Genomic DNA, 15,154 nt, shown 5'->3' with positions numbered 1-15,154 from the left:
ATATATATATATATATATATATATATATATATATATATTTCAACCAATAAGATAAAAGCCAAAAAAAAAAAAACAAAAGTAAAAACAAAAACTACAACTAAAACCAAAACAATTTGGTCGTAAATCACATTTAAAATGCTATCAATATGAAATTAGGGTTTTGAATTGTCTTTTTGGTGTAATTAAGAACATAAAACATAAACAAGAACAAAAATAACAAAACCTCAAATATTGTCGTGACATGAAAATAGTTTTGGCCACCTTTCCGCCGTCTCTATAATAATAATAATATATAAACTTAATTTGAGAAAATATTTTTCTCTCCTTTTTACTTATTTTAATTTTTAATTTTTTTAATAAAAAGGGTTACACGTTTCGTTTAGCCCAAAAAGTATAATAAACTCATCCAATCCAACAATTTGTACGGTTTAAGTTTGGTTATAAATTAGGTTACTTATAGGATTAATCGAACCAATCCGAACTTATTGTTAATTATATATATAATTTGAAGCGTTAAAATTAATATTTAATATATTTATTATATTTAATACATTAAATATTAATTAAACAATAAATAAAAATATATATTTAAAATTTGAATGAGATTCAAATGAATTAAATATATATATTAGATATGGATATTGTATCAGATATTCAAATATATTATTTGACAAATATTATACAAGAGTCCTCGTGTATATCACTTAGACCAACTTAGTTTATTGTGGACAATCCAACCCAACTGTTATATTTTTAAGTTGGGTTGGTCAAGCCCTTCGATTTAACCACAAATATTGAGAGAGATCAATGTCGACAGACTAGATAATAATGACAGTGACACCCGTACAGTGAACAATAGAAGTTGGCATATGATGAACGAGAGAAAAATAGAGAGAGTTCAACAAAGATAGGTGATGAGTCCAGTTTCGTGGTTATAGTGAACGAGAAGGAGATAAGATTTGTAGAGATCAATAACGATCGAAAGGTTATAGTGAACGGTTATGATAATAAATTAAAATGCAAAAAACATAAAGTAAGTGAGAAAGGAAGAGGAAAACGGCGTGGGTCCAAAGCTATAATAATTATGATCAACACTTGAATGAAATATAATTGTTGAAATTTGAGTGGAAAACAAGATAAACAGGGCATGTCATGCACGTACACGGTTCCTCCTCGGAACCAACTTAATATCAAACAATTAAAAAAATTGGGACCGACTTAACCGTCCAATCCTTTATATTTGTCCACTAACAGAACCACCAATGGCAGCATTTCCTGCGTTCATGACGTTGTTCGTGACAGAAGGGTGTTCTTTGTTTTTTTTACTGGTCTTTGTTCGGCTTGACTCGTAAATTTAAGAAGAATTTTCTTGCCTATAAATACTGTCATAACCCTTTTGATTCCTTCGCTCTGACCCATAAAAGATTTGGTCTTTGAAATCACTCTTTCTCTCTCTTGTTCTGTTTTTCTCTCTCTACTCGGAATTTTCGTAGTTCTTCGGTTGCAGGCCCTAACAGTGATAAATTTTGGTGGTCATATAAGGCCGCGTGAAGAAAGATTCAAACCATATTTCAGTTGAAACTGTGACGGATTTCGATTTCAATTCAAAAAAGACACCTTTTTTTGTTTCCGACAATGTCTTGTTCTGGTTCTGTACTTTCCGACCAGCCAAAGATTCCGACCAATGCTACTACTTCGCTTAATGCTCCTCTGATCTCCGAAACAGAGAGATTTCCAAATCTGTGTGTTGTTCTGACAGAGCTCAAATGCATAGCCGACATCGCACTTCCGATGATTCTTGTCGGCTTTTTGATGTACTCTCGTTCGATGATCTCCATGTTGTTTCTCGGCCGATTGGGTGGTTTGTCCTTGGCTGGTGGTTCGCTTGCGATTGGGTTTGCTAATATTACTGGCTACTCTGTTCTCTCTGGCCTCGCCGTCGGCATGGAGCCCATTTGCGGCCAAGCTTTTGGGGCTAAAAAATTCAAACTTTTGGGCCTTGCCCTTCAAAGAACAGTCATTCTTCTCCTCTTTTCGTCAATACCCATTTCTTTTTTGTGGTTTAACATGAAGAAAATCCTCCTCCTTTGTGGCCAAAACGATGATATTTCCAGTGAAGCTCATTCCTACATACTCTGTTCTGTCCCTGATTTAATTGCTCTGTCTTTTCTCCACCCTTTACGGATTTATCTTCGTAGTCAATCGATTAACCTCCCTCTCACATACTGCGCTGGATTAGCCATTATATTTCATATCCCAATCAATTATCTTCTCGTCTCTGTTTTCGATTTGGGAATTTACGGCGTCGCTTTGGGAGCTGTGTGGACCAATTTCAACCTTGTCGGATTACTGATTTTATTCATTGTACTCTCCGGCGTGTACGAGAAAACCTGGCCGGGAATGTCGTCGGAGTGTTTGAAGGAATGGAAATCGCTACTTGAATTGGCGATTCCGAGCTGTATTTCGGTGTGTTTAGAATGGTGGTGGTATGAAATCATGATTTTGCTAAGTGGGTTCATGATGAATCCTCAATCAACAGTGGCTTCCATGGGGATTTTGATACAAACCACTGCTTTGATCTACATTTTCCCTTCGTCATTAAGCTTTGGAGTATCAACCAGAGTGGGAAACGAATTGGGTGCAAATCGTCCAAACAAAGCCAAATTAGCAGCCATTGTTGGGCTCTGTACAAGCTTCTTCCTTGGGTTATCAGCTTTGTCGTTTGCTTTCAATGTCCGGAAAGTATGGGCGAAAATGTTCACAAATGACACAGGAATCATCGAATTGACATGTCTGGTTCTCCCAATCATCGGACTCTGCGAGCTGGGGAACTGCCCACAGACGACAAGCTGTGGAGTATTGAGGGGCACCGCGCGGCCAAAATTGGGGGCGAACATAAATTTGGGATGTTTTTACATGGTGGGCATGCCAATTGCTATATGGCTGAGCTTTTACGGCGGGTGGGACTTCAAAGGGCTGTGGATTGGGCTGTTGGCGGCGCAAGTGTCTTGTGCCATAGCGATGCTGATGGCTCTGGTTCGGACCAATTGGGAAGAACAGGCCGAGAGGGCTAAGGAGCTGACTGGAAGTGGGTCGGACGATGATGATGAAAAAACAGAGCTTTTGAATGCGTAGATCTTCTTCTTTTGTTTTTTAGTAAACAAGTTAGCTTTTTTTGGCCCTTCTTTTGTATAGGATAGAAGAGTAAACATAGATAAGATAAAAAAGGACCAATTTTATTGATTGTGTTATCATGGTAGCACGATGAATACAAAATTTAGCAACTCTTACATTTTTTTTCAGTGAGCGTTATTTGTTTGTTTATCTTGAAAAGAAAGTGACGTTCTATATTGAATTTGAACGCGCCATAATAATCAATAGTGAACATAACAGTGGAATTGTATCGGGTGTTTTACGGTTGTAGAAGATCTTAAACAAGAGGAGGTAGAGATGTTGAAATCTTGGATGTTGTTAAAATGGAAGAGATCGTTGAGGATGAACGTTTGAGCGTGCAAGTACTAGATATGTCGAGAAATGAGTATCAAGGTAAACTAAGACAAGAAATGTGTTGTGATTAAGGTGATATGAAGTGAGATAACTTGAGCGAGCGACATTTTTATGATATAGCGTGGATTCTTTTACCAAATAGGAGTTTTAGTATTCAAAAACATGCAATAAAAGACGCTCATGTTTACGCAAATAAAAAAATGTGTACTTAAGGCGATAAATACGAGAAATTGGATTTGACCAATTGAAGCAAGAATCTTGAAGGCTTAGATATTATAAGTCACACATTTGTCGCATCCAAACGTACACGTTATTTGAAACGTATATTTTTTAGAGACACTATTTAAGAACTTTAACGCACCTTTCTAAAAGAATGCGGCTATTAAAACGACGCTTCATTGTATTTAAACGAGCCACACATAATTAACCAGCCATGCCAATAACCCATGCCTCTGTTTTTCTACTTTATTTAATTTCTTTTTTGTATTTTGTAAAGAGCCATGCTTCAGTTATTCTACTTTACTGATTTTTTTGGGTTAATTAAAATATAAAATAAACAAAATTAAAATTTAAAATTTAAAATAATTGAAGCATGGGAACAGTAATGGGCAAAGGCTGAAGCATGCTGCCATTTGGCTTATTATTCCATGTAATAAAAATAAATAAATAAGGATCTTATTCTTCAACCATCATATTTAAAAATTATAATATTTTAAATTTGGGATTTTCTATTTCCTCTAAAAAGTCGATACCCATTATGATCGAAAAATGTAACGACTCAGATCTACTTATCACTAGCACATATTGTTCTTTTTTAGCTTTCTCTTTCTGACTTTCTCTCGAGCCTCTAAAACGTGTCTGCTAGGGAAAGGTTTCCACACCCTTATAAATGGTGTTTTGTTCTCCCCTCCGACCAAGATGGGACATCACACAAAATTATTTTAGCTACTTATCAAAACTTTCCTTCAATCTATACAATGAGCCGACCCAACAAACTTATCAACTAGACAAGTCGTCGAATAAATTAAATGAAAAAAAAAAAGTCAAAATTTAATCTAAAATTCTTACCAAGTCAAACATTTTGGTTGAAATATTTTTTTTATAAATGGCCGATCTTATCCTCAAATATAAATTTAATAATGTTCATTTAATTATTTATTTTGAAATTCACCTAAAAATAAAATTAACCGTAGATGAAAAATTAAGTCACTTAATTTAATTTTAGGTGCCACGTAGACAAAAATCCGTATTTATCCATATTGAAAAAAAACCACGTTTTTAATATGCCTAAAAAGAATTTAAAAAATAATAAATAATAAAAGTTTCTTTTTCTTTTTCCTTTTCCTTTTGTTTTTCATGGAATTTTGACTTCTTCTTCCGTGTCGCGACCTACCAAGCTAAAATCCAACCCCGTGGACTGAGCTATCGACATCTATCTACGTGGCAAAGACATATTTCCACGTGTCAAAGTTTTTGTGGCGACCTACCAAGCTAAAATCCAACCCCGTGGACTGAACTATCGACATCTATCTACGTGGCAAAGACATATTTCCACGTGTCAAAGTTTTTGTGGTTTCTAGTTCCAACATATTTTAAATTCACTTCCCATAATTAAACTAATTTTTTCTGTCGGTCTNATTTTTATAATTATTTTTATTTATTTCTTTATTTATTTTTGGGAAGTTTGATTATTTATTAATTTTTTAAAAAAGTTAAATAAATATAAATACATACTTAATCTAAAAAAACAACTTAAATTTTCAAAAGCTTTCATATTATCTTTGAGCTTAAAAAAAAAAATCTAAACAAATACTAACTTTAAAAAAAAAAAAAATTAAAAAGGCTTTTACTCGTCAATATTTTATTTAAAAAATACTTTAAAATTTTCAACAATATCAATTTTAACTGTTCAAAAGTTTCGTTAATACCCTTAAACTCTTTAAAAATTATAAAAACTCCCTTAAATTTTTGTAAGAGTTTAAAAATACTCTTACCATTGGTATGGCATTTAAAAATACTCACTAATTTTTTTAGTTTTTTTTAATAGAGGCAAATGATATAAATACTATTTTGGGTATTTTTTTAATATAGTATTCATGGTAATAATAACTTTTTAAAAGATCAATTAGAAGGGTATTAATGAAATTTTTTAAAGTTTAACGGAATTCTTGAAACGCTATTAAAAGTTAATGGTATTTTTTAAACAAAATACTAATAATAAGAGTTTTTTTATATTTAAAGTTCAAGAATATTTTTGAGACAAAATACAAATATTTTTATTAATTTAGCTTATTATTTTAGTCCGAGTGTCGATGGACACTCAAAAACTCATTGAACGACAAATTAGGTAAAAATTAAAAATTTAAAAGGTTAAGTTGGAGAACATATCCATTCATGCATTGAACAAGTCTATTATTTCATCTAAATAATAATAATAAAAATAAAACTGTTCACAACGGCCGACATTGATCGCCTAAGAAAATGTCAAATAAAACAGCCGGCAAAATTTTATTCCAAAATTTGTCTTCTATTATTTATTTATTTATTTATTTACTTTTTAGGCGGCTTAAAAATGCACATTTAGAAAAAAAAGTAAATATATAAAATTGAAGGTTTCACGTGAAAATGACGTAGAAAATATTATTTAAGCAATATTTTATTTTTTAAAACATTATTTATTATTAATTTTATTTTTTTTAGAGAGGTATAATTCTAGATCTATTAAATGATTAGTCACGAGTTTAAATTATTTGCTTATGCATGCATGTTCCCATAATTAATAATTTCAACTAGTGAATAAATAATAATATATTGATTTTGTGATTATAAATTTTAACTTTAGTGTATTTAATATTAATTAATTTTGTCCCATTGTTATTCCCATCCAAATCATATTTATGGTTAAGTTAGGTTAATAATATTGTTAGTTGTTAATATAATCACTTCATTTTCTATAATAAAAACCCATTATGGTTTGGATATTAATCATTACGTTGGACGATGAAAATCCCACAATAGCTAATTTAGGAATGATCATGGGTTTATAAACAAAAAATACACTCTCCATTGGTACGAGGCTTTTGGGGAAGCCCAGAGGAAAGTCATGAAAGTTTATGCTGAAAGTGGACAATATTATACCATTGTGGAGAGTCGTGTTCGTCTAACATGGTATCAGAGCCATGCCCTAAACTTAGTCGTGCCAATAGATTGGTAAATCCTCGAATGTCGAACAAAAAGGAGTCAAAGGAGTCTTTGACTCCAACCTCCTCAAAGGCAAAAAAAAGTTTGAAACGTGGTACTAATCATAAAGGTTTCCACACTGTTGTTCGGTAGTAAGGAAGATGAAGTGATGAATCTGTTGGAAAAAGGGATATAGGAATAGACAGGAATAGATGAGAATAGATAAAAGCTGCCGTTTATTAATGTCTACGGACTTGATGCTAGAGAATTATTTATAGCCTATATACATTGGACACTGGACCAGAAATGTCCAGAAATAGTAAATCATCAAAATTCAGATAAATTCAAATCTACTAATAATCTCCTATAATCTTGGTAGTTTGAATATTTGAATCATATCTCAACTACTTTAAATCATATCTTCAGAATACTTTGAATCATATCTCAACATTCTACCGGTAAACTAAGGTAAGCATTCTACACCCTATTATGGCCCCCTTTATCTTTCGTCCTATGCACATGGTGAAGAAAGTGATCAGTGTCTCTGTCAGAATGCTTGTGCTTTTTGTGTGATTCATGGCTTCTTCTCTTGTGGTATCCACTTCCATGATTCTGGTAATGCCTGCTACCATGCCTATGTGATTGGGTATGTTTTCTTTCACCTCTATGCTTCCATGTTGGCCTTGTGGGATGTCTTTTGGCCCCAAACATACCCTCCCACCACTCATACACAGGGTCAAATAACCCCTTCTGATGTAGGATCCATATTACTACAAGAACTGCACAAACAAATTAAAATGTCTCACAAAAGTCGTTCCAAATATGCCTTCTTTAGTTCACCGAAATAGTTACCTGTCGGGAAAATGGCCAAAAAGAGACCGAACAACACCAACCAACTCAAACATAGATACTGTATGTGACAGCTGAAGTCGAAAAACTGTGCGCATTCTTTTCTGTTCAAAAGTGCCAAATATAACTAACTGTTGAGATATATTATTTATATCTTAATATTTTTTTTCCTTCTACCATACCCTAAACTTAATCGTGCCAATAGATTAGCAAATCCTCGAATATCGAACAAAGAACTCCAAAAAGAAAAAGGAGTCAAGCCTTCTCTTAGGCAGTAAAAAATGACTAAGACTCCAAAGGAGTCGAGCCTCGATTAAGAGGAAGCGTACTTTGTTCGAGGGGAGGTGTTGGATGAAAGTGTCCGACATTGGATAATTTAAGGAATGGTCATGGGTTTATAATCTAAGAATACACTCTCCATTGGTATCAGGTCTTTTGGGGAAGCCCAAAACAAAGTCATGAGAGCTTATGCTCAAAGTGGACAATATCATACCATTGTGGAGAGTCGTGTTCGCCTAGAATTTGATATCAAATACCTGCAAGATTTCCCGATGACAAAGTCGACGATGTTTCCCCATAACCTCTTCCAAACGAGCTTGATTGAATCGACGAAACCATTTTCCTTTTTCTTGGGGAGTTGAAAAGGGGTAATCTGTTGAAAAATGACCAAACTCAAGGATATTGGATCCACAATGATTCTAAAACTACAATAGGAACAACCTGTGATCCATTGTCAAGGACAGTAGAAGTAGTAGCAAATTGACACTCAGCTCTGTCAACTTCACTAAAATCAGCATCCTTAAGTATGGCTGCACTATGAACAAAGGCAGCTTTGCACTAAATAATCTTAATTTAACAAGAACAGAAGCATAAACAAGTACTTATATCTTACCAGAACACACATATTTAGCTGCTTGATCAGTTGTTGGGTAGAGTTTAAACGAACGGCTAGCAACTTCTTTTGGCTTCATGAGGAAATACTGTTCCTGGAATCACATGAACTCTCTTCAACAATTCTTAACATGAACAATATTACACCAAAATGTCAAGATTAAAGACAGTACCTCCATGAGACTGACTTCTTTTGAACAAGTAAACTGCAAAAAAGAAGAATCATTTGCAGAAGAACAGAGGTTTCAGTGTAATAAAAGATTTGTATGTACCGTTAAGCTATAAGATGCTTCCAATTCTCCAGTATTCTTAGTTGTTACTGTAGCTACTCCAAATTGTGTAAGGGCTTCAAAAGTTGGGATGTTGATGCTCATAATCTTCCCGGGACTCCTAGGATGAACAAATACATAGCCCATTGAAGAACAGAGATGATTGCTTGAATTACTGATGATTGCTGAAGTTACTAACCTTTGGTAAACATACTCAACATCATCAGCTCGCAGTTCTATGACCAGATTTGTATTAAGAACTTCAGTGATTCCTATGGAGAATGAATGTGTCCCAGCATTCTGCAAGGAACACCAAGTTTAGCCATATAACGAAGAATTCGACCCTCTATAATGGTATGATATTGTCCACTTCGAGCATAAGCTCTCATGGCTTTGCTTTGAGGTTTTCCAAAATGCCTCATACCCACGGAGATGTATTCCTTTACTTATAAATCTATGATCATTCTCTAAATTAGCCCACGTGGGACTCCCTCCCAACAATCCTCCGACTATAGAGCCTCCCCTTAATCGATGCTCGACTTCCATACTTAACTGGATGTTGATTGATTCTCTCGAACCTTCCTTCCACTCCATATAAAGGCAACTGATTTCGACCAATTCGACTTAGATCGGCCTGTCAAATTCGAGAAAATGTATCGGGATCATATCAATGTTGGTAATGTTGATAATACCTTGTTGATTGTAAATGCTTACCTCCCGGAAATTCCATAATTGATTGTGTAAACAACTCCAAAATGGCGAGGTGCAGAAATCAGGTTGGCTATTGAAAGTCTCATAACCAACACCAATTTTGTTGCATTCCAGACCATCTAAAGTAAATCTCACTCTTTCCAGTAGCATCCACATAGAGAAATTGTGACCCATATTCTGAGGTTGCCCAGGGCCACCCTTCCAACAATTGGCAATTTCAGCTTAGCAACACAAGATTTCATTGAAGGTTTCATTAAAATTTCTGTAACCACGTACCTGCCTGGGAATAACAAGGTAAAAGTCCTCGAATGATGGTATATTTGTATACCCAACAAGGTCCCCAATGAGATTAACCCTTAAGAAGTTATCATTTGACACCACTGTTCTATTTTCCGGACCCACAGACACTTCCTGTAGAGTTATCAATCACTTGATATCAATCACTGTGTTAAGTATTAGAGTTTTCTGTATTAAGTATGAAGGAAAACGTACTGAAGCTTTGGATCCTGACTTCACATGAATCTGAACGCTGAATCCCAGTGACCATTGTCCAATACTAAAAACATGAAACCTAAGACACAAACTTAAACAGAGCTTAATTGAAGAGATTATATTCGTGATTAAAATGAGAAGATGTTAGAATTGAAACATAGGCCATACCAGTCACCTGGAAAACGTAGGCAATGTGCAGTGTTTGCCTTTCCCTTAATCATCTTGTCAACTTATGCACAAAGGATTTAGAATAGCAAATGAGGGGTGCTTTTGTACCATAACAATTTCTAAAATGTACACATGTTTACCTATGAGATTTAAGGGAACTTACAAAAATTCCCACATGAGGTAGGCATCCGACGCTTTGCCCCACAAGGACAACATATAGGCTAAACAGAGTTAATACCACACAGACAAGAATGAATCAATAACTGGGTCGAAATAAATGAAAATAGTAGAAGCTCTTCTGAAATTGGTACCTGAGTGCTCTGAATTATATGTCCACTTTCGTCTCTTAGCCTGCAAGACAGAATGAAGTAGATTACTGTGGTTCAAATGGTTTGGGGTGGTGTGGATGGGTTTGCCTTACCTCTCACATATGTGTACCACTCTGGCGGTAGCATCTGGCTCACATTTGCGAGTTCTAACATAAAATTCTTCGGGTTTATATGGAACATCCTGAGCATATTGGGTTTAAACACATTAAACATGTACCACACAGAGATTAGATATGTATGGAATCAAAATGATAAGTGGGGAATTACACGAATGTATGTTAGCTCATACAAAACATAAGCGGCTGATTTGCTGACAGTGAGAACAGGGGGGGTTCGCAAGGTTTGCATCTTATTGGTGGAGTTCTCTTCCACCTCTACTATTTCTGCTATAATGGAGGCCTCGCCACCACTCTGCAACATAAAAATCTTCTTTACAAACTATTAAAAAAACCCCATAAATTAAGGGTCTTATATAAGGGTCTTACAGAACCGCTAGGAACGGCCATGTTTAGGACAATTTTCTTGGTGCAGTTGAGGCTGTCGGAGGCAGAATTCCGCTCGCACTTCTCAAGTTTTGACTTGGACAGGATTTGAACTCCGACAACGTCTTGAGTTGCCAGAAAATTCAGAAGGCATAACGCAAGGAGATTGCAGTTACCCATTATTTGGCTGTCTGAACTTGTGATACTCATGTTTTTGAGTTCTGAAATAATGAGAAAGAAGGGGCGGTTCATGGCAGTTTTATAACTTCCAACAACGAGGTTATTATATTCTTGTCCTTTTTCAAATTAAGTAATCAAATACAATTATTTATATTAATAATCAAGGTGATTAACCATACTAATTTCATTTTCGTTTTTTGCTCTGTTCTATCTATACCAGTAGCCCAAAGCCCAAGGGCCCAGATTCGTTAAAACCCAAAATAGATCAGACTAAGACCAGCCCAATCTCATAAGCCCAAAACGGCCCAGTTTCGAACCAGGACTAAGCCCAGCCCAATATAGATAAGCCCAATCGACACACTAGTTTAAACACAAACACAGACAAGACTAAGCCCAGCCCAATATATAAGCCCAATGGGCCCACTTTCGTTAAAACCCAAAACAGATCAGACTAAGCCAGCCCACTATGTATAAGCCCAATCGGTCCAGTTTCGTAAAACCAAAAACAGATCAGACAAAGCCCAGCGCAACATCTATACGCCCAAATGGGCCCACTTTCGTAAAACCAAAAACAGATCAGACGATTCCCTTCCCTTTATATATAAGCCATTGGGTTCAGTTTCGAGCCCATGACTAAGCCCAGACCAATAAATAGAAGCCCAATGGGCCAAGTTTCGTGCCCCAGTGACTAAGACCAGCTCAATATATAAGCCCAATGGGCTCAGTTTCGTCAAAACCCAAAACAGGTAAAGCAAAAATAGAGTTCGGAAGCTTTTCTCTATCAGAGCCAGGTTTCGATCCTGGGACCTGTGGGTTATGGGCCCACCACGCTTCCGCTGCGCCACTCTGATTTGTTGAATATATGGTTAAAATTATTCTATATAAATATAACATAGAATTTAGAAATTTGAAAATTTCGTTGAATTTCAAGTATTTGTCTATAAATCGAAGCAACTATTTATTTATATTATATATTTTATATTGCTTTGTTCTTGATTTATAAAATATATATTATTAAAAAAAAAATAATTTCAATATATATATTTTTAATTTTCTAAAAAACTTGATAACTCAAAATTCTTAATCCAACTTATGCTGTTTGAGTTGATTTGTATTTGAATAAATGAAAATTTTGTACAACAGTCAAATTTAAAATGAATTCTATTAAAATGAAATTGGATTAAATCAAAATTAACCCGATTTTAATCTAAAATTAAATTGATATACAACAGTTAAATTTGATTAACCACCTAAGTAAACCAAATTCACTTTCAAGGTACATATTCTTGACCAAAAGATCAAAAAAAAAATCCGTCTCTCACCCACATATTATTGAACTAAAAAAAAATAGTTAAAACTCGATAAATTAAAGTAAAAACTCGGTCACTAAAATCATATTTTAAAATTTGGGTAAATATATAATAATATTTAGTCGATCATTATTATTAAACAACCCAATTAATATTCATAGAAGAATTTTATTGATTTTTTTCACATTTACATCTATACTGGGTGTTTGGATTTTATCATATGATACTTGTCTACATATTTATTATAATGCCAAAATGCTAGCATGAGTAGGACACATTTAATTCATCCATGCATCTTATTATATCATATCATTTCATCTATTTAAACTCATATCATATTATATCATATATTATATATATACACGTGTGTGAGAATCGAATTAAGTCGGACTAAGACATTTTTAGAAAATTTATGTCGTAAAATTCAAATTAATAATTATATAAATTTAAATCATAAATTTTCATATTGAATCAATTTATTTCCATTTAAAGTCAGTTTAAAATCATGTAAATAAAATTAGTGTTGTTTCAAAATTCTATTAAAATAGTAAGAAAATTGTCATATAATTATTATGATACAAAAAATACAATAAGATACCAAATATATCCTTAAAAAGATATTATCTATTTAATTTCAGTATTTTTATATAATATTTTATGGTTTGTTGAGATAAATTAAACGAAATAAATATTAAATAATAATGAGATTAGCGAAATTATTTTAATTTTTTATAAATGTTTCAAAATAAAAATATTCTAACTCCTATGTTTCCAAATATGTTGGGAGGCAATGGTCAAGAAAACGAATATTGGGTGGCTAATTAATATCAAGATAAAAAAGGACTCACAAAATAAATATTTTAAATATTCAAAACAAAAAATGAAATAAATTAGCTGACGTGGGACTTTCATCCAATACCTTCCCTCAAACAAAGTATGCATCCTGTTCATCGAAGTTCAACTCTTCTTCTTCTGGAGTCTTAGTCATTTTTTACTATGTCTACTCCTTTTCTTTTGGAGTCATTTGTTCGACATTTGAGGATTCTATTGACATGGCTAAGTTAGGGCAGGATCATGCGTTTTAAAAACCTTGAACAGAAGCCCGAAAAGGAAAGCTCAAAGTGGATAATATCATACGTTATGGAGAGTTGTGTTCATCTAACATGGTGTCATAACCATTCTTCTAACATGGTATCAAAGTCATGCTCTAAACTTAGTCATGCCAATAGAATCCTCAAATGTCGGACAAAGGACTCCAAAAGAAAAAGTCGAAGGCATAGTAAAAAAATGACTAAGACTCCAAAAGAAAAAGGAGTCGAGCCTCAATTAAGGGAAGACATACTTTGTTCGAGGGGAGGTGTTGGATGAAAGTCCCACATCGACTAATTTAGGGAATGATCATGGGTTTATAATCAATAAATACTATCTTTATTGGTATGAGGCGTTTTTGGGAAGTCCAAAGCAAAGCAATGACAACTTATGCTCAAAGTGGACGATATCATACAACTATGAAGAGTCGTGTTATCTAACATGTTATCATAGTCCTTCTTCTAACACTTTTAACTTATCCACTCTTTCACTAACCTACAACTTCCACCTTCTTCCAACAAAAGTTCTCTAATACCGGCCTTCATGAATTCACACGAGCCTCCTCCCAACAATGACATATATTCTTTTGATTGCGACGTCAATAGCCAATCAAGAAGCCAAAGTAAGACTAAGTCGACACACGACGTGCCCAAAAGGGCTTCGGCTGTTCCCACCTTCCCTTACCTTTTACTCCTTTTCCATATTTATTATATATAATTTCTTCTTCTTCTTCTTCTTCTTCTTCTTCTTCTTCTTCTTCTTCTTCTTCTTCTTCTTCTTCTTCTTCTTCTTCTCCATCCTCCATTTCTTCTCTCAAAACCCACCCACTGCAACCATTGCTCCGACCACCGCCACCCATAATTCATAACCCCCAAATGGGCAAGGCCTTCAAATGGTTCCGTGGCCTTCTGGGTCTCAAAAAACCAGACCCAGCGTTCACACCTTCTCCTTCTAAGCACAAGCCCAAGTGCCNTACTGTGAACAATCCTGGACGTCAACCATCAAAGACACAAAGCAGCTCAGGCATTGTCTGTCAGATTTGTGGTAAGCCCAATCACGATGCTTTGCAATGCTGGCACAGATTTGATCAGGCATATCAAGCCGAAAATAATCTCAAACAAGCAGCTTTGGCAACAAGTGGATACACTAGTGACACAAACTGGTATGTTGACACTGGAGCCACAGATCATATCACCAATGACCTAGAGAGGCTTACCACCAGAGAACGCTACACTGGCACCGACCAAATTCAGGTTGCAAATGGCGCAGGTTTGTCTATCTCTCATATTGGGAATTCATTAATTTCTGGTTCATCTCTTGTTCTGAAACATATCCTATATGTTCCTAAAATCAATAAGCACCTAATTTCAGTACAAAGACTAGCATCTGATAATAATGCTGTTGTAGAATTTCACCCAAACTATTTTTTGGTTAAGGACCGAGTCACGAAGAAACTCCTGCTCCACGGTAGATGTAAGAATGGCCTATACGTTCTACCGCATAATTTCAGTCAAGCCTTGCTGACAGCCAAACTTTCGAAAGAACAATGGCACAGAAGGCTAGGGCACCCTGCATCTCCAATTACCATTAGAATTCTACAAGATAATAATTTAGCTATAGATACTAATATTCCCTCTTCCTCAATTTGTAATGCTTGTCAATTAGGGAAAGCACATCAATTGCCATTTGGTTCTTCT

The 15,154-nt window shown here is 34.7% G+C and overlaps 2 protein-coding genes and 1 non-coding gene across 3 annotated transcripts; 1 reads left to right on the top strand and 2 right to left on the bottom strand.

Moving 5' to 3' along the window:
* Positions 1 to 1,358: 1,358 nt before the first annotated feature.
* On the top strand, positions 1,359 to 3,302 carry LOC111809195 (protein DETOXIFICATION 49-like). Its single transcript, XM_023695580.1, has one exon. It carries the CDS (start codon positions 1,636 to 1,638, stop codon positions 3,133 to 3,135), a length of 1,500 nt encoding a protein of 499 aa, XP_023551348.1. The 5' UTR covers positions 1,359 to 1,635; the 3' UTR covers positions 3,136 to 3,302.
* Positions 3,303 to 7,164: 3,862 nt separating this feature from the next.
* On the bottom strand, positions 7,165 to 11,058 carry LOC111808650 (protein HAPLESS 2). The gene is made up of 18 exons (XM_023694766.1): positions 10,882 to 11,058; positions 10,664 to 10,807; positions 10,489 to 10,577; positions 10,379 to 10,418; positions 10,231 to 10,288; positions 10,068 to 10,128; positions 9,900 to 9,978; positions 9,684 to 9,818; positions 9,411 to 9,605; positions 9,250 to 9,330; positions 8,896 to 8,996; positions 8,700 to 8,817; positions 8,601 to 8,633; positions 8,429 to 8,522; positions 8,257 to 8,345; positions 8,073 to 8,188; positions 7,540 to 7,640; positions 7,165 to 7,466 (listed from the first exon to the last, which is right to left on the bottom strand). Exons 1-18 carry the CDS (start codon positions 11,056 to 11,058, stop codon positions 7,165 to 7,167), a joined length of 2,013 nt encoding a protein of 670 aa, XP_023550534.1.
* Positions 11,059 to 11,837: 779 nt separating this feature from the next.
* On the bottom strand, positions 11,838 to 11,909 carry TRNAM-CAU. Its single transcript has one exon. It is a non-coding gene; the product is annotated as a tRNA-Met (tRNA).
* Between the last annotated feature and the right edge of the window lie 3,245 nt (positions 11,910 to 15,154).

The sequence above is a fragment of the Cucurbita pepo genome, chromosome LG13 (genome assembly GCF_002806865.2).
Source record: "Cucurbita pepo subsp. pepo cultivar mu-cu-16 chromosome LG13, ASM280686v2, whole genome shotgun sequence".
Classification (NCBI taxonomy): domain Eukaryota; kingdom Viridiplantae; phylum Streptophyta; class Magnoliopsida; order Cucurbitales; family Cucurbitaceae; genus Cucurbita; species Cucurbita pepo.
This window is presented reverse-complemented; position numbering and strand designations above follow the sequence as displayed.